Raw genomic sequence first — 21,191 nt, forward strand, 5'->3', positions numbered from 1 at the left:
CATGACATGCTGGTCAGTCACAGGAGCTCGTTCAGTGAGAGACTGAGATTACCGAAAAGCACCACTGAACGACACAGGAAATCATTCCTGCCTGTGGCCATCTCCCTGTACAACGCATCCACTTAACACACTGTTTACTGCTACAACTACACATGTTTCTTTTCCAACTATTTATTTATGAGTGACTTATGTATGTATGTATATATGTATATATATATATATGTATATATTGTACTATTCTTAGTTAGCGTATTGTCTGTCTTGTCTTAATGTTGGTTTAAAATGGAGCACTGTAACAAAAAATAATTTCCCCCAGGGATCAATAAAGTATTCTGATTCTGATTCTGATTCTGATATACATCAGGCCCCAGATGTTGAACTTGCTCCGACTCCTCCAGAGGTTCTGGATGTGGTTGAGGTTCAGAGATCGGTGCAGTTCTTCCACACCAAAGTGGGGACAAGCATTTCTTTATTGAGGCGTTGTCATTTTGAAGCAGGAAAAAGACAAACCTAACTCAATGCCACAAGAACGCAAGTGATGTTTTTCCTCATCCAAAATAAATTTGCTCAACAAATTTTTGGCCTTTTTGTGTGCTTTTTCCTGCCACATGAGGGAGTCCAAGATACTTTTGTATGCATTGCTCCACCAATGCATTCACCTCTTGGGAGAACAGTTTGGTTATTAGTATCACCTGTAATAACCTCCCAGTCAAAGGAATGCATGGTGACAATTTGAAAACAAAAGTCTCGAGTCTAAAAGGAGAACAAACTCACTCTTTGTCTCAAATCCCATTTTTCCTCCTTGAAATGTGCATTCCTTTGCCTTTCCCTGTTAAAACCACCTCCTGTACTTGGCGCATGGTAGGAATACCATGTCCTGAAACATTTAATCCAAACCCAAAATATGTTAAATAAAAAATGCTAAATAAACCTTGAGGTTCTCTCTTAAGAGCCAGGAGCACAGTTTGTTTTCATTTGGGCTCTTAAGGGCTATTTCTGGGCCGAGTCCTTCAGGTCTAGACAGGAGATGACATCCGATCCAGCAGCCCAGCGTCAGGTGAACTGCACATGTAGCCTGGTCAGGAAATTCTTTACAGCTCTGAACAATGCTCACTCACTTTAAAGCTCATATTTTTTAAAGTGGAACATGTGTGCATATTTCTGAATGGCAGGCTTAAGAGGCCTGCACCTGCCATCGAGGACAATAAAAAAAAAAAAAAACCCCAAAAAAAACCCCTTCATTCTTTCCGTAACAAGAGGAACCTGCATGCCTGGTTTTAATAATTTGTAAAAAGGTTTATTTCAAGTTCATATAATGAAGATTTTTGTTTTTATAAATTTTTAAAAATCATTAAAAAAAACATTTTAAAAACCTTACAACCTTTGTCCTGCCTATACAGACAAAAGCACTTAAAAAGGGCCCTTACAAGTAAATAGTGTTTCTATATGGGACCATTTTCTGCAGCAGGTACAGGATACTGTTTTGGGGGGGGTTACATTGTCCCTGTAACCACTCGTTACAAGATCTTGAGGCGTTTTCTGTTGGCCAGTTCTGACAATCCCAATTTGTATCTTTGGTATCTGATATACGCACACGTATTAATTAAATTCCCTCTGTACAGTTTGTAGCTTTTCATTTTCACTCCTTCAGTTGCTTCTCCACCTGTTCACTCAGTTTGTTCTTTTGGATCTGAAAGACAAAAAGAAGAATGACACGAATCAACAACAACTTTTTGCAGGAGCACTAAATGGACAAATCTGCAGCGTCAAAGTATATGAATATATAAAAACCTATTAGTAAATGGGGCCGAGTGTTTTATTGTGTGCTGGTGATTCCATTTAATTCGTAAGAAATCAGAACGCAAATTAAAATCTGTCACTTACTGGGGTCAATACAATAAATAATTATTTTAAATCAATCTAAGAGTCTTTCATAACAGCTTTGAGCACTCAGATGTCAAATGCATCTCTGTGAAAATTGCCAAAACTACAAGTGAATCTAATCCGATTACTTCCTCTAATGACCACTTAAGGCTGCCTCCAAAAGTGAGTCAGTCCTCACAGACTTCCATGTTACATGTTACAATTTTACAGCATAAATAAACATGTTTACAAGCCTGGTCTGACCTCTATGGATAATTTCCCACCTCGTAACAACTCATCCAACAACTAGATAGTGAAGTTTTTGGTGCGTCAGCTTGGATTACAAGTGCCAGTTTTACTAAATTGGACAAAACAACATGTGAATGCAAACCCCAAATAGCGCTAATGGGTGTGGTTAGTTTTACGGGTGATTTACAGAAGTTGTGCAGTTTTCTAAAAATAAAAAAATAAGACGTGCTCTTTCTCTGCGTTAAATGTTGGCAGAATTAGTGCTAAATAGCGTGTGGTAAACGTAAATCAGTGTGCACACTTGATTTAATTATCCCCCATATTTTATGCCTCAAGACAGGAACTCCCAGAAATACACATGCAAGGATCAGTCTCTTACATGCAACTTGTCACTCTGCTCTCTACGTAAATACCAACAGTATTTTTTTTTCTTAAATGGCAAAAATCAGTTTAAACCGACACAATGCATTAGCTACATCAGAGCAGAATATACAAACTACTGACGTGACCCTTGTGGTCAGATTTACCCCAGTTTGTGAACTCTTAGCATTTTCCTGTGGTTTGGCTTCTTTTCTTTTCACACAGAAATCTCCAAGCAAACCAAAAATGCACCAGTAACTTTCATATTTATCTGAGTGACGTTCATTTTTAGAGCTCAACTAAAATATTCCATGATAAATAAAATTTAAAATTAAACAAACGACAAGAGAAACACCATTCAATCAACGTTGCATTGATGTCGCATACTCTGTCCATCAGAGGGCATTCTGCAACTTCCATGTGTTTGAATGCCACAAACAATCACCCCCTGATCTGAGCAGACACAAATGAGTAGTTACAATTATAACATGAACGCAGAACATTTTTTGCATTTTTCTGAAAGTTTTATCATATCGTACTTGCTCCGTTTAGAAGGAATCTCAAATCAAGGTTTTGGTTTTATCTGATCTGATGGTCCAGGTCGAGTACGGCCTGCCAGCCCTCTGGGATTCATCTAACAGGCCATAGTGTACGTGCAGACGAGCTAATAGCTTCCCGTCCCTCCTGTCTGAGAGCATTCAGGGCAGGCCTGTTCAAACACAGGGCCAAGTCTACAGTAAATGATATTAAATAGCATCCCACGAGAGAAACACAAGAACCAGAGGGGAGTTTGTGTTTTCATCCTGGATTTCTCCTTCCCCTAAATTATTGCAGACTGTTACAGCAGCTGCTAAATACAGATGTTTTTCACTCAGGATGAATGACATTTTATTAAACCTGCTGATTAATTTATGTCATTTGTAAGAATCCTGGAAGAAATTCCTGCTTTTTATGAACTCGGTAGAGGAGCCAGGACTGAGGAAATTACCTTTCCAGTGATCGTGAGTGGGTAGCTGGTTACAAAAAGTACGTAACGAGGAATCTTGAAGTGGGAGATCTGAAAGGAGCAAATGAACAGCGCTCATTATGGTGCAACACAATTCCAGCTCATTATGAAATATAAGACGAGAACTGTGCCCCACCTGTCCCTTGCAGTAAGCTTTGATTTCTTCTGCAGTGCAGTCTGCTCCATCCACCAGTTTGATGCAGGCACAGATCTCCTCACCCATACGCTCATCTTTAACTCCCACCACCTGAAAAACAGCAGGAAACGAGGAACATTTAGAATCACACAGCAAACAGTCAGCAGTACAAAATCTTAAATATCTGAACAGAACTTTGGACATTCAAACGCTGCACACGAAGATTGAAACTAAGACAAATACAGAGGATTAGACATCACATGAAGGGCCAAAAGATTAAGCCAAGTCAAGACACTCTTTAAGGGGTTAATATAATAAAAAAAAATTTAAAGGAAAAAAAACAAATATTTTAAATGTTAACATTTTCTTAAAATGTTCTTGGGGGTGTCCTAACTGAAAACCTGGCAAAGTCTGGAGGCCGCTTTGCATGTTCCACTGACTCTATGTTTTTCGTGCGACTTTAAACGTGTTCTTTATAACACTTTTTTTTTAAAATCTAAATCACATGTGTGCTCTCATTCTTGTTGGCTTTTAACTGAAACTGGAATGCGAAAAACTCCCCACCAAATTAAAAAGGTGAAAGTGCATTCTTGACCGCTGGATTAAAATCCACTGAGGTGGTGTACAGAGACTAAACTTGTGTCTTTCCAACAATTATGCACCTAGCCACATCGATGGGGGGAGTGGTGTGTTGGAGGGGTCACCCTGCCTTTTGGACTTGTAAGTAATGCACAATAGGCGTTAAGAAAAGTTAAGAAATTCAGACTGATGACACACAATATCAAGCCACACTCTTAACACAGTTTTAACAAGACTTGTTCTGAAGTGTGGAAGCAGCAATGTTCAGTAAAATTTAATTTCTGCTGTAGCAATCTTAGTGAACGCCAGTCTGATGTTAAAATAAAACTTACTCTATGCGCTTCTGAAGTTCACCGACAGAATTTCTAGTGAATAATTGAGTACAGTTAGTCTCCCTTCTCATTTTCCTATAACACCCTCTAGGTTTACTGCTCAGCCCTTGCTGTTTGAGCTCACCTGTGCCTCTTTAACTTTGGGGTGTCTGTGCAGAAACTGCTCGATCTCTGCCGGGTAAATGTTCTCTCCTCCCCTGATGATCATGTCTTTAATCCTGCCGTCTATCCTGCAGTAGCCGTATGTATCCATGCTGCCGATGTCGCTGGCCAAGAGGACAAAGAAACAGTTAAATGCCCAAGAACAAGGATGGGAGAGAATCAGCCTTTTAACAGAATCAGATGTTATATTTAAAGCCTATCTGCCTGAAAATGCAGACAATACTAACAGCTGTAAAGTAGTGATGATTAACTAAAGACTTCAATTAGATTTAATTTATATTTTTATTTCAAACTTGTCACAGAGAAACACTTCAAGGTGCTTTATATTATGAGGTCTACAATGATACAGAGAATACCCCAACAATCAGAATATGATCAAGCGCTTTGTGACAATGGAAAGGAAAAAAAAAGCTAAAACTTTAATATAAGAAATTGACGGACATATCCTGGTCAAAAACAACTCCAAGGTTCCTCACAGTGTTAGTGGAGGCTGAGGTAATCCCATCCAGAGTAAGCATTTGGTTAGATACCGTATTCTAAGATTTTCAGGGCCGAGTACAGTAACTTCAGTTTTATCTGAATTTAGAAGCAGAAAGTTAGCGGCCATCCAGGTCTTTATATCTGTAAGACATTCCTGCAGTTTAACTAATTTGTGTGTGTTATCTGGCTTCATGGACAGATAAAGTTGGGTGTCATCAGCATAGCAGTGAAAATATAAGCTATGCCTTCTAATGATACTGGTGAGGGAAGCATGTGTAATAATGTACACAGAATTGGCCCTAGTACTGAACCCTGTGGAACTCCATAATTAACCTTAGTGTGTGAAGAGGACTCTCCATTTACATGAACAAACTGGAGTCTATCAGAAAGATATGATTCAAACCACCACAGTTCAGTACCTGTAACAGAATACTCTCATCGCTGTAATAAAATACTATGGTCAACGATATTAAACTTACCCAGTTTTGTACCACCGGTCTTTAGTGATGCACTCATCTGTTTTTGCTCTGTCATTCCAGTATTCCAGCATCACACAGTATCCTCTGATCATAATCTCCCCTGAGGTACCCACAGGTACGACCATCCCGGTTGTAGGGTCCACTATTTTAGCCTGTGGAGCAGGTGACTCATGATTCATACTTTTATTCACCAAACATTTTTTGGTGTATTGCACAGAGTTAAAGAAGTGAAGTTTTGATTCACTCAAGGTTCAAGGTTCAAGGTTCTTTATTATTACCTTGAACCTTGAACCTTGAGTGAATCAGGCTAGTACAAGCTTTCTTTGAAACCGTTACTTTGTTTTTTTGCCCTATATTCCCCCAATATTCACCTTCATCGATAACTGTTTGTCACAATAAAAGTTTTCTTCCCTGCTGATTTTTATTCAAGTGTTCAGCCCTCCCCAAATTGTTTTGTTTGGATGAGTTTTTGCACTCAAAATAAATCTTATTTTAATGCATTTCAGTATTTATATTGAGAAGCATGCCAAATTACCTCCAAGTGATCTGTAATGTAGCCAACAGTCTCAGTCTTTCTCTCCACGTTGTCCAGTGGGGAGGCGAGGAACGTCACGGGGCTGTTCTCTGTGGTGCCATATCCAAGCTGTCAAACAAGCAATGATATGAGCAGGTGGGACTGAAACACAGTGGAGTCCAAATAATACTTAAAAAAACAAACAAACAAACAAACAAACAAACAAACGCCAAAAGTCTCCACAATAAAAACCAAATTGTTCTGATGCATCCTGTAGATAAACAAAGAAAGTGCCAGTGTCAGACACTAGGGGGCGCCTCCAGAGGTCCTGTATCCAGCCATGCCCCAGTGGCTCAGAGGGGTTTTTGGCAGCACACAGTGGACCAACACGGCTGATCTGACAAATCACATAATGCTATGATACTATGACGACACGCATGACTGCATCATAGTATCATACTGTATATGAATGAAACACTCAAAGAGAACAGTTTGTAATGAATGTTAAGGGAAAATAAAACTAGACACCACCACAGTTAAACAATAAAGACATACAAACTGAAATAATAAAGCAAGAAAACTCACAGTGATCTAAAATAAAGCAGTTCTCAGTGCTTTATAAAAGGAGAAAAAGGCTTAAAATTTTCAGAGGCAAAGTTGGAAATGGAAAATATCTGATGTTATTACTTAAAAATGAATTAATAAAAATAATTTAGCAGTAATAAATTCTTACCATAGTCAGTGTTTTATTTTCTATTGCATATTACACAGCTAATGTACTTCATTATTCAACATTTCAAAATAAAATATCCATCATGGCAGAAAAATAAAGTTTTACAAAGTCAAACTAATGGAGTCATTTTTCTACTTTAACTACACATGTGAGCTCTTAGCTCTTTTTATATTCACTCAATTACTGCCATGCACTACATCCATTTCTGACCATGTTACCCTCTAAAATTTGGTTTATGGTATATATCATGTATTTAACTTTCTTTACTACGTTTATAAGAAGCGGGAGGTGCACTAGAAAAAGGTTCAACTTTGCTGGAGACGGGACTTTTAGGGAAATTTACAGGAGCTACAGTGAGAACGTTCACCTGGAAAGTCACACAGGAAACAATATTGCCAATAAAATGTTAGATTTGTTAAGTAAACTCTACATTCCGTTTATCCTGGGTGGGTTCATTCATCTCATAAACGCACACACCTGAAGCCAAACCATCCACTAACCTGAGCCAATCATATTCATTACAAAAAAAAAAAAAGTTAAGCCACTCCATCATTTGCACAGAGGTCTGGAAAAATACCACTGCATGATACCACAAAACAAAGGAATGCACACAGGAATGTAAAGTGGCATCTAAAACTTTCACTGCTGTGATGATGGAAGTATCTTTTTTTGCAATAGGATTAAAAGCCATCTGGAGACTATTATAGGTTATAAAACAGCTACACAGGAGTGGCTCCCTTTCCTGTCACCGCAGACTGAAAAAACAATAGCGATGTCTGGGAGCGAGCACAGAGCCAAGCTGACCTCGTGCCACGTTGTCTAACATGCACCTGGAAGTTAATCAAACGTTACAAACTCTTATCAACTGTCTGAAGGTGTGCATCCTGCAGCAAGCTCATTGCAAATCCTGCAAAAACGAAGCCAGCTGCAAAGAAAAAGACTAGTTGAGGTTCACCTTTCTGCTCATTTAGGGTTAAACTCTCAGACAGTTGACTTCCTCCTGCAGATCTCTCAGTCCAACACCCTGGCAGGCCCTCCTCAGTATTTTTCCTCAAGTAAATGTTATAAATAGTGCTGTGTGCTCTGTCCATCCTCCTCTCAAAGTGTCTCTCAGCTCTGCCCACCTCCTCTCTCCTCCTCTGTCCGTCTGTTTCTCAGCACAAACAAACAGGATCAAGCGTTCGCCTTTGCTCTTCACATTTCTCTGCAGATCTCTGAGACTTTTGCAGGATTTTTCTAACTGACCCGAGTTACATTTACAAGCTTTTCAGGATGCGCTGTGTGAGCTGGTTGTTGCTGTGGACCTGCCTCCTGATGCTGGGCATCGTAGTGCGGGGCGCCCCGGCCCAGTGCCCGAGCCAGTGCCACTGCCACGGTGACCTTCAGCATGTCATCTGTGACAACGTGGGGCTGAAGAAGATCCCTCGGGTGTCGGAGGCCACCTGTTTGCTGAACCTGCAGAGGAACAACCTGGGCAGCATACCCACGGGAGCCTTCAGCGAAAGCAAGGGACTCATCTCTCTGCACATGCAACACTGCCACCTCCGAGAGATCGGATCCCAGGCCTTCAAGGGACTGAACAAGCTCGTCTACCTCTACCTGTCCAACAATGACATCAGCACCATCAAGCCCGGTGCCTTTGAGGATCTCACTGAGCTCACCTACCTCCACCTAGACGGGAACCAGATCAGCGACCTGCCAAAGGCCATCTTCTCCCCAATGATCAACCTCTTTGTTCTGCAGCTCAGCGACAACAAGCTGCGGGAGCTGCGTCAGGGGACCTTCTCGGGCGCCAAAGACCTGCGCTGGCTGCACATTAGTAACAACGAGCTGACGACACTGCACGCGAGCTCTCTGGACGACGTAGAGAACCTCGCCAAACTTCACCTGGACGGCAACAAGATGTCCACTTATCCCAGCGTGGCAATGAGCAAACTGCGGGTGGTGGAGGAGCTCACGCTGGGGAAGAACCCCATGAAGACTATCCCTGACAACGCCTTCCAGAGCTTTGGGCGCTATATGGAGAAACTACACCTGGACAACATGGGTCTGGAGAAGGTCAGTCTGTGGTTTTACTGGGCTTATTACTGGCAAAGCATCAAGCCTGGCAAACGTCACTGCTAGAAGTTTTGGCTTGAAATTTAAACAACCTGTTGAAATTAGGTCTTTTTCAAACTACTTGTAGACTCTTAAATATCTTCAGGTTATTTAGAAGAAACGTACAAGACAGCCTTTGTAAAGGTCTTTTGAATTAATTGGCTCAGCTTTAAGAAAACATTGTGCCCAACTAAAACAGTTATGTCATAATAAGGTCTCTGCATGTCTGACTTAATATTTGCTTCCCTAAAAAACTACAAATTTATATGAGTGCAGTTTCCAAACCATCCTCCTTGTAACAGGTAAGAACAAAAGTGCCCCCACAATAGTCTTCTCTCATTAATCCCGTGATTACAGCTTACATAAAGAGTGAGATTTAAGCCAGTCTTGTGTTCTTGGGCGTTCTCACTTCCTCCACACGTGTCTCAGTTCATGCTTATAATGCAAAGCTGCTGCTGCAGTTTTCTATCTCTCGAAAACAGCAGATGTTTGATGCTCAAGGGTACACATGTGCTTAACCAAATGGGATCTTTCTCCGGATGCAGATCAGAGCAGGAGTTTAGCAAAAAGCTGTGAAGTTCTAAGAGTTGATCTACTGAGAAGCGTGTGCGTATTAAACCTAACTGTACTACATTTCAATTTGTGGGGTCTTAAAACGTTCTACAAGTATGACCTTGAGCTTCAGTTTTATTTTGAAGTGAATTAGCAAATGCAGACAGATGCATAAGTGAACTTATAAAGCAGGACAGGTGTCAGGGTAAATGTACGAGATTTGATTTGTGGTGATCAAAACTGTGATTCAACAGGTCTTTTCAAAGACAAGGAGCACAACAGTTTGCATAATCAGGGGAATTTGAGATGCTTACTTTAATCTGAGGAGTCACAAGTCAGAAGTTTGTGACATGCAGGCGTGTAAAGAATGATTTTTCTTCAGCCTGTCAAACAACAGAATCTGAGAGCAGGGGTGTGCATTAAAGCTTCAACCAGGCCCTTAGTTTTTATTTATTTTTTTCTTCACGCTGTAACCAGGTACTGAGAAACTGTTTTGGATAAATAATTCAGTGTCATCCATTAAGCACAAACTCAGTATTTTGGCACCTGGCATCCAATTACAGATTTAATTAAAGGGTGGAACAAGCCAATCCTGTCAGTCAGCAAAGAGGTAAGACTTGAACCTCTTTGTAGCTTTTAAGGGGAAATGAGAGTTAAATGCATTTACTGGTTATTCCAGCTGGACTTTACATTTATGGTCTCAACAGTGCCTTTAAAAACACGCTCCAATCAGCCTCTTCAATGACGGCAGGTCAAAAGTACAATACAAACATGTCAGAGGAAGTGACTCCAACTGTGGATCCTCCCTTGTGCCCTGGAGTGCAGTTTTACTCATCACTGCTGTATTTAAATTGGAACGTGTCCAGAAATTAGATTAAAACAAACCATTTTAATGCCCCATATGAGAAAGTGAGTTGAACCTAATGAGACAGATGTTTTCACAGCAGCCTGTGGGACGCCCGTCTGTTCCTCCACATCAGCTGCAGCAGGAGCGCGTACAGTTTAAGCTCTTCGAGAGCATGTTTGCCTCATACTCCAGGGTTAATCCAATATTTGAGTGTACCTGTGCCAAAATATGGAGGCATCCCAGAAAGGTAAACTGTAAAATAACAAGCTTCTCACGCTGAGGCTGTGCGCGAGCCAGGTGGAAGCAGCAGGAGGCGCCGACTCCAGCACACACGGCCGGGGCAGATTAAGCAGATTTCCAGCCAAATGCTGGTATTTTTGGTTTGTTTTTGTTTGCTGGAGTATGGCCAAGCGTGGCCGAGTCTAATTATTGCACAAGTGTTATTTTCAGCGAGGCGTTTTCTGCTTTGGCTGTGAGGGTCCTGTAAACAGGTCAGGAGGGTTGAGGAGACAGGTAAATAGAGGCAGGGTGTTCCACGGTGCATGAAAGAGGAGTATTTTTAGCCTGCCATTGGCCCAGCTGAATGGACAATTGGGGCCTTTGCGAGCCTTCATGGCAGCATCCCGAAGACTGAGACGACAGAAGGAGTGAACACACCTCGACCAGGCTGGAAGTCATCCATCTTTCACTCCTTCAAAACACCAGCGCCTCAGCGACTTCTCACTCTGCAGTGGAAATTTCCAAACGACCTCTTCTCCTCCAGTCTTACATAAAACAAGCAAAGCTCTGCTTCCCTCTCATCCGCCCGTGTCCTCCTGCTGGTGGAGACGACACTTGATGTACGTCAGCTCATGTAGCACCTCTCTGAAGCTTTTAGCACCCGTGAAGGAAAGAAAGAGTTCACAGACTGTCAGTGTTTGGGATGAAAGCCACCTCTCATCCTTCCTCCTGCACCAACACTTATCCAAAGAGGAAAACGCTGGCACGACTCCCTCGCTCTACCCCCGCCCTTACCCCCCCACACCCTGGACAGATATGGAGGATATCCCGAGATTTTTACCAATATTTCACGCAAGTTTCAGGTAGATTTCCACTCCCTTAAAAAAAAAAAACAGAAATAAAATACAGCTCATGTGCTGCTCTGCATTTTTCTAGTTATCCGACGGCGCATTTACCGGTGTGACGACGGTCAAGGTGCTTCACCTGGAAAACAACAGGCTAAAGTCGATTCCCAAAAGCCTCCAGTTCAACACCATCACCAACCTCACCCTCTTCAACAACCCGTGGAACTGCAGCTGCCAGATAGCTCCACTGCGCAAGTAAGACTCAAAGCTGATCTTCAACTAACGATCGAGTAGGATTATTGGAATGAGGGGATCTTTAAATATTTTGACTTTTGATATTTTTCCATTCCAAAAAAATTTTTTTTTTAAAAATTAAAAAAAAAAATAATTAAAGAAATTAGAAAAAAAGAATAAAAGCCACAAAAGAATTCATGCATATTGTAACTGTAACGAGCTCAGATTATAAAGCAGCAATGTCATCATATGCACGTGATGATAACTGTGATATATTTAAATGTTATAAACACAAACTGTGGCAGAATTGCACATTTATGTTGTAAAAAAAATCCAACTATTCTTCTAATTTCAGAATTTTCACCTTTTTTTTTTTTAAAGACAACACAAAAAGCACATTTATACTGTGCTTCAAACAACCATTACTCACAGTGACTCAGTTTAGCAGTAATTCACATCTCACATCTGTTTTTTTACTCTACACGAGCCAATCGGTCACAAAGTGAACATCATGCTGGGTTGAATAAGATTTCTGTAATACAATAAACTCATTAGGAATTTCCCCTCCCCCCCGAGGTCATAAAATCAAGAAATGTAAAGGAGTTTCTCAGATTTCTTCAACCTTCAGTCAGTTGCCCCCTAGTGGCCACTGGAAAGAATGCAAGGTTTCTTTTGCATTAAATAACTGCATTAAAAAAATACTTTAATATTACCTAAATATGGTCCCTTCAAAAAACAAATAAAAACCTTGAGGTCCCAAAAAGCTAAATCTCCCACATAAAGATGATATGGTGGATACATCCGTTTCTCACATGAAGTCTTTGTGCTACTTTAATAACGTTGCTTCTCTTCATCCTGATTGCCATGAAATTTGTAACATACAATCCATTCGTATCGTTCATGTAATTTTACGCTAAACTCTGCTGGTAGCGCCACTGACTTTAAAGCCATATGATTCCTCCTCTGGGAACTTTCTGCACGACGTTTTTTGCTAAATCATCCAGCATTTGTCGAGGCTAAAGAATCAGCCTGTTCAGCCAACCATCAAACTCCTGCAGCATCACTGACAGCTACAAACACAGGAGCAGCTTCACGGTTATCGAACAGGAAACAGTGTCTATTCAGGTTCACACACTGTATTAAATAAGAAACATGCTCCTTCATGCTTCTCATATTTTGGCTTCTTCCAGGTGGATGGACTCGATCTCAAGCCTGAACCGTCCAGATGCACTGTGCGCATCTCCGAATCAGCATAAGGGCAAGCAGGTCAGAGACATCACTGGCTTCAAGCGCTGCAGACCGAAGACAGCGAGGGCCAAAAAGGGCATGCGCCAATGAACTCACGGCCCACAGGTACCGAACAAGCCATGACGAGAAGAGGAAATGTAGATTACTACTCAGAATATGAAGCTGCAGCCAGGAAGTGGTGCATGAAGACCAGAAACCTGGGCTTGGAGCATCAGCACCTCTAAAGATCACCAATTAAAATATCGAAAAAGAAGTTCTAAAGAAAACTATTTTTGGTTTTTAGGTGTTAATATTCTGACTTTTTGGGAGGGTTTGGGATCACTGACTTCCAGGGGCTTTTTTATTTTTCTTTTTATACACAATACAGTAGTTGATAAATTAAATGATCATGTCAGCAATTTTAAGTAGTTTTGAAGACAGTTTTGTTGGTTTTCTTTTCTGTTTCTTTTGTCTGTTTTTCCTGTTGCCAAGTAAAAATAAGATCTAAACATTTTAACTTGGGCTTTAGGAAATACCAGGGAGCTTTTCTGTAATTATCTGATTGTTTTCTTGTGTTGACTCCAGGGAGAGCAGCCGTCACTTTAAGTTGAGCTTTTCTGATGTAAATTATAACAAATCAGGTCTCAAAGCCTTCTATAAGACCAGAATAAGAGAAAAAGATAACAAATCAGTGATGATGTTGTTGCTCTAGTTGAGAAAACACAACGTTTTTTACTACTATATGTGAGGACAAATTTAACTTAGACATAAATGCTAACATTTTTATTTGCAAAACAAAATAAAGAAATTAATTATATTTTGCAGACAAAAACTCAGCAGAAAATTCAACCAGTGACACATTAAATTGTGTCGTCCTTTATTTTAACAATTATCCCAAGATCAGAGCATGCAAAACTGCAGAAGAGCTAGACCTCAGACACTACAGATAGAAAGACTGAACTATGATGGCTCGTTTGCAAAGGTTGCCAGGAGTTGGGTCAGGTTTGCAAAGTTGCAGCTAAAGAAAGATTTCTGCAACAAAGTGGAGATGTTTGGCTATAATGCACAGATTGGAGAACATCAGCACATACACCTCGTACCAACTGTCAGCACAGTGGCTGAGAAGTCGCTATTTGGGCACCTTGCAGTCCTCGAGTCGACCATAAACTCATCTGAACGCGAAAGTATTCTAGAGTCAAATGTGAGGACCTCTGTAAGCCGAGCTTTAGCTGTGGGACATGAAACAGGACGACGATCCAAAGCACAGCAGCAAATCTACAACAGAATCAAGACACTGCAATGAACCAGACCTCAAACTGATTAAAATACGTTGGTGGGAACCGAAGCAACACTAGAAGAGTGCTCCAAAATTCCTCCACAGAGTCTGATCAAGTCACAGAGAAAGTCATTACTACAAGTTAATCTGTCACGTGTGGCTCTTTTGAGGTTGTATTTAAATCATTTTAGAGAATGCAAAGTATGCAAAGCAGCTTCTGAGTGTCTGATGCCAAGCTGATCATAACGTTTAACATGTGATCAGTGTCAACTCTCAGCAAATTTCCCATCTTTAAAAGCTCCTAAAGACAAGACATCTAAAGAGGAATCTGCTTCCCACACAGGCTGTGAAACGATGCTTATTTTAAAACAGAAGAGCACTCTGACATGAAGAAATTTAATGAGTTCTTTCTTTGTCTCCGCTCCACCTCTCCAAGTTTCATAACAGTCAGCCCTGTAGTTTTTCTACAGCCTTACTGACAGATAAACAAATAGCTGTGAAAACATCTCTGAAAGAGCGATAATTAACTGGAAACTGTAGACCGTTAAATGACAATTAAACGCTCGCTGGCCTTTACAAACGCCTGATGTGCAGTTTTGTGCAAGTATAAAGTCTCATCTCGGCTGTGATGGAAGGTTTTCAGCTGGACTTTGGTGCATTGTGACAGCGGCTTCCCAAATGAGGTTTAAGGTGGTTTTGGAGTAGCTCAGATTTGGCGTTGCACTGTTATGATTTTCTCTTTTTGACCACAGAACTCCGTGTGCTCCCCCTCTATCCCAGACTGAACGTTTCCATCTTGGCCCTGGGGTCCAGCACACCGAGTCCAGGTCGCGGGGTCTCTGGTTGGAGGGCCGACTGTTTGACTTGGCTGCTGAGTTTGTGTCTTTTCTCCCACAGGAGACGCCGAGCAGGAGCCCGTCCAGGTGACCGGCTACAATGAAAGCAATGCTAACTGTTTCTACTTAAAGACTCTCCATCTATTCATCTGCCAGAGGCTGTCAGCAGCATAAACACAGACACACACATCGCCCTTGGTCTGCTTCAGTTACACACAAACACGCATCGACTTGATTTAAATATAATTCTCATTCATTTATATCAAAGATGAAGACTTCAGCATGAAGTGGAAGCAGATGGGATGGAAAAAAGGGATGCTTTTAAGTAAATGAGGAAAATGTTGAGGAGAGATTCGCCATCCCGTCCCTGCGCATTCAATTTTTCAGCACAATGGACAAACCGTGAATCAGTCTAAGCAAAACAAAACACATGAGCTTAAAATAAGCTCATGTGTCAAGGAGATTGTTTCCATTCTTGTCTTTAAAGCTTTAAAAAGAAAGACTGGAAACACCCATCAACCACTGACCAAAAATCACCTGTGCGTGGTTGCTTGCTTGTCTGTTTTTCTTCCTGTTCAGCTCTTGGTAAAAGTGTCTTCTTCAACATGTTAAACCACGTTTTTAAAGAGCCTCGAGTTCAGCCCCAGCAGATGTGCTGATATCCTCAATGTGGTTCTTTGAGGAAGCCCCGCTCAGCTCCTGTTTCAACCTTCTGTTTGCAAGACACAGCCTATCAGGCAAAAGTTGGCTTAAAAGGTGGAGGAGCTGAAAACAGCTCAGTTCAAACAGAGGATAACGTGAAGAGCTGCACAAACAACGACACTTTATCTATCCTCGTTTCTGCATGCACACCTTCACTGACATTTAGAGTGGCCAAAAAGACTGAAAGTGAGGACAAGATCAGTGAATCGTCATTTTTTTTCTACCCTGGTCAATAAGAAGATGAATGCAGGATCATTGTAGCAAATTCTTTGTGAGACATTGTCACTTTTCACTTTTTTTTTTTTAAACAAGCATCTAACAGCAAATCAGAGGGTTTCCTCAGACATAGCTCATGTATATTCAGCCTGGACTTTTGGAAGTGCTAACATCCAATAAACTTTTTACAGATTCCTTCCTGTGTCTCTACCTTAAAAATCAGAACTCACTCCATTATGTCGTTTTTCTGAGGATTTGTCTCCCCCTAGTGGGCAAAGGTTAAACTGCACCATTAAATCACTCATAAATCAAACATTGACCTTATACTGGGGGGGAAAAAACAAAAAAAGACTCACTGTTATTTCCTTCGCATTCAAGTCAGAGAAAACTTTCTTCACAAGTTCTTGAGGGCAGGGTGAACCAGCCATGATGCCTAAAGTTCAAAGATGTAAACAAACAGAAGCAAATAAATGCAAAAAAAAAAAATATATATCAGAAAATGAACTTTAAAAATCATTTTCTTTTCTCACCTCCCTCCACTGATGACAAGTCATATTTAGTGAGGTCCGGCTGGTTGAGCATGTCGACATACATGGTGGGCGTGCCATAGATGAAGGTGCACCTGAGAAGAGAACATTTGGACAGTGTTTAAAATATTCGTTAACAAAAAACACTTTTTGTTACTGATTACGTATTTATATAAATGTAATATCTGCATATGATAACAACTGGACAAAAAACAAAACAAAAACAAAACTGTGTGAAATGGCCCCAAAACCAAAAGTGCAAATTAGCTGTATCCAAGGTTATGATGCACTTTTGTTATCAAACAGGTGACTACAGGAGTCTGAGAAGAACTCAACAACTGCAGAGAAAGCAGAACTGTAACCACAGATGAGACTGTATATAAATGATGTACACAGACGCCGTGATGTCACACATTCAGCTCTATCTTTGAGGCCTCAAAGTCCATTTGTGCATAAACCAGCAGTCAAGGCACACTGGAATTCTTGTGCAGAACTCTCCCAGTCATAGTAAGCACGATAGAAAAAAAATAGACAAAAATAAACAAGACAATACTATACTAATATAAATTATAAATTCTACTCCGTTTACAAGAGGGGTGGCAGTGTATACACAGGACTGAGCATTTCTGTAAACCATCTCTAAGGTTTATAGAGAATTGTCAATAGAAGAAGAAAAAAAAAAGAAAAAAAAAAAGGAATGCCGCAACTCCCGTCACCTAATATCAGGAAACTGAAGCTACATTTTAAATAGCAGTTATCAAACTTCACATCTCTCCTCTTTTCTTCCACACCCAACCGGTCACAGCAGATGGCCCCGCCCCTCCCTGAGCTTGGTCCTGCTGGAGGTTTCTTCCTGCTAACCCCAAGCGCTGCTCATAGGGGGTCATCTCATTGTTGTGGTTCTTTCTAATATTGTAGGGTCTTCACTTTACAATATAAAGCACCTTGAGGTGACTGTTGTTTTGAATTTGTTTTCTATAAATATAACTAAATTTCACTTCACATTCGCTCACTGCAGAAATTGAGAGTCAGACGAGACAACATTTGTTAAATTTTCAGAATTTGCTGTAAACATGAAAACATGGATCCATTGCGCTTTGGCAAGCGTGGGAGACATCACACACACACACACACACACACACACACACACACACACACACACACACACACACACACACACACACACAGTTTATGTTATCCTAATGGGGCAGTTTACAAGGCCACAGGAAGTGCTTTTGGGAAATATCTGATCTCATTCATGAAGTATCTGAGACTAAGGCTCACCGGCCTCATGCAGTAAAACAATATTTGACTTTCTGAGATCAACACTCAGATGAACACAAAGTTTTTAAATGGTGACTAAAGCTCATTTCTTTAATCAGCAGACATGCCACAAATACACAAGACAATCTCCATTATTCCGTAAGAAAGGATCAGACACAGACCTCTGTGTTAGTAATGAGATGCACTCAGATTACAGTTACAAAAATTTTTTTTTTTTAAATCATCGTTAAGCAGGGAAACATGAGACGTGTGGAAACCAGTTTGTGTTGCTTTAATTTGATGGTATCCTGGAACCCAAAGGTACAACACTGCTCCAGATTTAAAGGCGATTATAGTCTCAGACCTTTTGTTCAAGCGTATTAAAGATCAAATATCTTTCTGTTAACTCGCACAACAACACAGCCCTGTAGGCTTAGAGGTGTCCTATTTTTTAAATCCTAGCCTGAACTTCTGACATTACCTTTCACTCTCGATAGCTGCCAAGTTTGCCTTTCCATCGTATCCCCTGGAAGGAAAGACGGTGGAGATGCCGTGCACGGCCATGGAGATCCCGCCACCCACAGAGCCGAAGCAGTGGTACAGAGGCACTGGCACACAGACTCGAGTGTGAGGCTGGAAAACGAGGAAATAAAGGAGTCAAAATTAGGAAAAAAAAAACTTTGCAATGAAAAGACTTTAAGCAAAAACACAGTAGTTTATAACAGGATCAGTTCTTCGTTAGTTTGAATCCTTTCGTGGATTTTTGAAATAAAATAAAGCCCAAACTTTAACAAAGACATTAATTAAAATCAGTAAATTATTTAAAAAGGTCTTAATGGTGTGAATTCCTGATTAATTCACTTACTCTCCAGTGGTATCCCAGTCTTCTTCCAATAAAGTAGGAGTTGTTGATGATGTTGTGATGTGACAAGGTGGCACCCTTTGGAGCTCCAGTTGTACCCTGGTAAAATATTATTCTCACATTACTGCACTTATAAAGCCATAAAGTAGGACTTAATCTGTTGTCTTTGTGTTTGCAGACGTTTATCAGACAGCATGATACCTTATTACCAGATAACACTGAAGAAAATAATAATACATTGAAATTATGCAATGAGTTTAGGATTGTAAGATTAGATATTCACAATTTCTGACTAGAAAAAAGAAAGAAACAGTCAAATGGATATGATTGATTTTGTCTTCATTATGACTGCAGGTGTTTCGCTGTGTTGTTTAGCAGGTTGTTAATCGGTTTCAGCTGCTTTGGTGTTAATGAAATTACCAACATGTGCACTAGAGGCTCAACAATGAGACAAACCAGTAAAACAGGAATAGTTTTACACCTGGACGCCATGGACATTTTTTACCTCCTCATCTTTTCTAATGGTTTTTCACTAGTTTTGCATTTGGCAAGGGTCGGTGTAGTTTAGATCCTCTAGGATTGCACATCAAAACATGTCAACGCAAGAAGGTTTGGTGCGTCTCCCGGCACAGTCTCAGGAGCATATGGGAGATTCCATGAGATAGCAACACTATAAGAGCTGGACAGGGCCGTAGAAGGCCTTTAACCTCAGCAGGACCAGTATCTGCTCCTTTGTGCAAGAAGGAACAGGATGAGACTTGCCAGAGCTGCAAAATGACCTCCAGCAGGACACTGGTGTGACTGTGCATGACCAAACAATCAGAAACACGCTTCATGAGGGTGACCTGAGGATCTCTAGTGGGCCCTGTGCTCACTTCCCAGCACTGTGGAGCACAATTGACATTTTCCATAGAATACCAGAGTTAGCAGGTCCACTAATGGTTCCCTGCGCTTTTCACAGATGAGAACTGGTTCACCCTGAGCACATGTGACAGACGTGAAAGGCTCTGGAGAAGCCGTGGAGAACATTAGGCTCCTGCAACACTGTTCAGCATGACTGGTGTGGTGGTGGGTCAGTGATGGTCTGCAGAAGCATATCCATGGAGGGACACAGACCATCCTTTCCCATCGTCCCTGGGAGATTACAACACTATGGATTATTTGCAGCATCCTTGTGGGTGGGATCTGGTCAACAAGAATCTCAGCTCCATTCTTCAGGAGGTTCATTCTTGGTCAGGCACCACACACGTGAATGTTAAAGCATCAAACTTTGGACATGAAAAAAAATTCTTTACCACCTCTAACAAAAACAGTTTGTTCTCTGTGGATAGTTTCCCCCTTCATTGCAGCTGTACAGTGTGTGAATCTTTGACTCACCAGTTTAAACTTTACTAACATTCAAAGTTTTAATGACCTTGCAGCAGGTCGTTTAAGGTCTTATAATAATTACTTGTTGAACTCTGAAATATTTCCTGTGGCAACAAAATCTTTTGCATGCCATCCAGCCACAGTGAGAAGAGAACAGTGACTGCGCATCACTTACCGAAGTGAACTGGATGTTTATGGGGTCATCGAACGAGATCTTCTTTTGCAGATCCTGAAGCTGCTGCATGTGCTGACTGCCGCCGGCCTGCATCACATCCTCAAAGTGAAGCATGCCCGGCTGTCGGCTGTCCAAAACAATCACGGAGCGGAGTTCAGGGAGTCTGGTGGAAGGAAAGCAAACAATCAGACGGTCAGGCTGTGATCTGTTGGTTGGCAAAGCTGTAAGTAAAGAGTATCAGTCAGGTAAACAGACAATAGCAACGTGTTCTGAAGAAATCAGTTAACTTTAAAGGAACTGAACCAACCAAAGGATTAACAGCAAACCTTGCAATGTCCAATGTAAAGAAGCTATCAGCATATGAAGCATGTATGTTTTTGCACTAGTTTTAATGCAAAACCTTCTGTTTTAAAAGCCTCCAACCACCACGTCTCTCCACAGTCGAATTTGAAAAGCTCATCTTTGGTTCTTCCAAGGATACAAATCAGCCTCATGGCCAGTGTTAGTGTCACAATAATCTTTAAACCGTTAAACCTGCCGCCTTCATGCTTGGAGGGAACATCACATTTCGACCTGAGGGGCTGACGGGTGATCTGTACCTGCTGCTCTTGATGTCTCCTGGGCTGGACGTCTCGATTTCTGGACAGATCTTCCTCAGCATGTCGCAGTAATTCAGGGTTTTAAACTGTGTAGGGCACACTACAGCTTTGCACCCAACCTGCGAGGGGGAAAAAAAATAAAAAAATAAAAAGGAGCAGAGAAGTTAAACTTTCACGTGTCACACATATGCATGTGTCTCTGTGTCCAAGAATTAAAAAAAAGAAAACATAATCAGGCTGAAAAGAAAACTGCTCACCTTCTGCAAGGCAAACTCCACCTCCTGCACCTGGTATGCTGGGTTCACAGCCACCTGTGGAAGGTAAACATTAGGAAGAAGACGAAACTAGAGCTTTCAAGAAACTAAGTTTCATCTTTATCATCTTCAGTCCAGGCATCTCTTTGAAGCATGGCAGACAGAAAGCATTGATCTGCAGTCCAGTGTCCTCGTCAAT

General features: G+C 41.0%; 2 protein-coding genes across 2 annotated transcripts in view; one reads left to right on the forward strand and one right to left on the reverse strand.

Annotated features, from left to right (window-relative positions):
• Nucleotides 1-1,275: 1,275 nt before the first annotated feature.
• The window catches only part of acsf2 (acyl-CoA synthetase family member 2), a 28,697-nt gene continuing 8,781 nt past the window's right edge, over nt 1,276-21,191 (reverse strand). Inside the window, exons 4-16 of the mRNA XM_086304384.1 lie at nt 20,996-21,049; nt 20,739-20,857; nt 20,140-20,302; nt 18,600-18,695; nt 18,216-18,367; nt 16,475-16,566; nt 16,301-16,377; nt 6,182-6,289; nt 5,647-5,798; nt 4,650-4,791; nt 3,615-3,725; nt 3,461-3,529; nt 1,276-1,690 (exon numbers count right to left, since the gene is read on the reverse strand). Of these exons, the coding sequence (XP_086160510.1) occupies nt 1,640-1,690; nt 3,461-3,529; nt 3,615-3,725; nt 4,650-4,791; nt 5,647-5,798; nt 6,182-6,289; nt 16,301-16,377; nt 16,475-16,566; nt 18,216-18,367; nt 18,600-18,695; nt 20,140-20,302; nt 20,739-20,857; nt 20,996-21,049 (1,386 nt within the window). The 3' untranslated portion in view covers nt 1,276-1,639. The remainder of the gene's footprint in view (nt 1,691-3,460; nt 3,530-3,614; nt 3,726-4,649; nt 4,792-5,646; nt 5,799-6,181; nt 6,290-16,300; nt 16,378-16,474; nt 16,567-18,215; nt 18,368-18,599; nt 18,696-20,139; nt 20,303-20,738; nt 20,858-20,995; nt 21,050-21,191) is intronic.
• On the forward strand, nt 8,007-16,142 carry chad (chondroadherin). The gene is made up of 4 exons (XM_086304388.1): nt 8,007-8,951; nt 11,545-11,708; nt 12,878-13,040; nt 15,088-16,142. Exons 1-3 carry the CDS (start codon nt 8,166-8,168, stop codon nt 13,023-13,025), a joined length of 1,098 nt encoding a protein of 365 aa, XP_086160514.1. The 5' UTR covers nt 8,007-8,165; the 3' UTR covers nt 13,026-13,040; nt 15,088-16,142.

The sequence above is a fragment of the Aulonocara sp. 'chitande type north' Nkhata Bay genome, linkage group LG8 (genome assembly GCF_057382095.1).
Source record: "Aulonocara sp. 'chitande type north' Nkhata Bay isolate Kocher_YH1m ecotype deep benthic linkage group LG8, A_spYH_male_GT1.1, whole genome shotgun sequence".
Classification (NCBI taxonomy): Eukaryota; Metazoa; Chordata; class Actinopteri; order Cichliformes; family Cichlidae; genus Aulonocara; species Aulonocara sp. 'chitande type north' Nkhata Bay.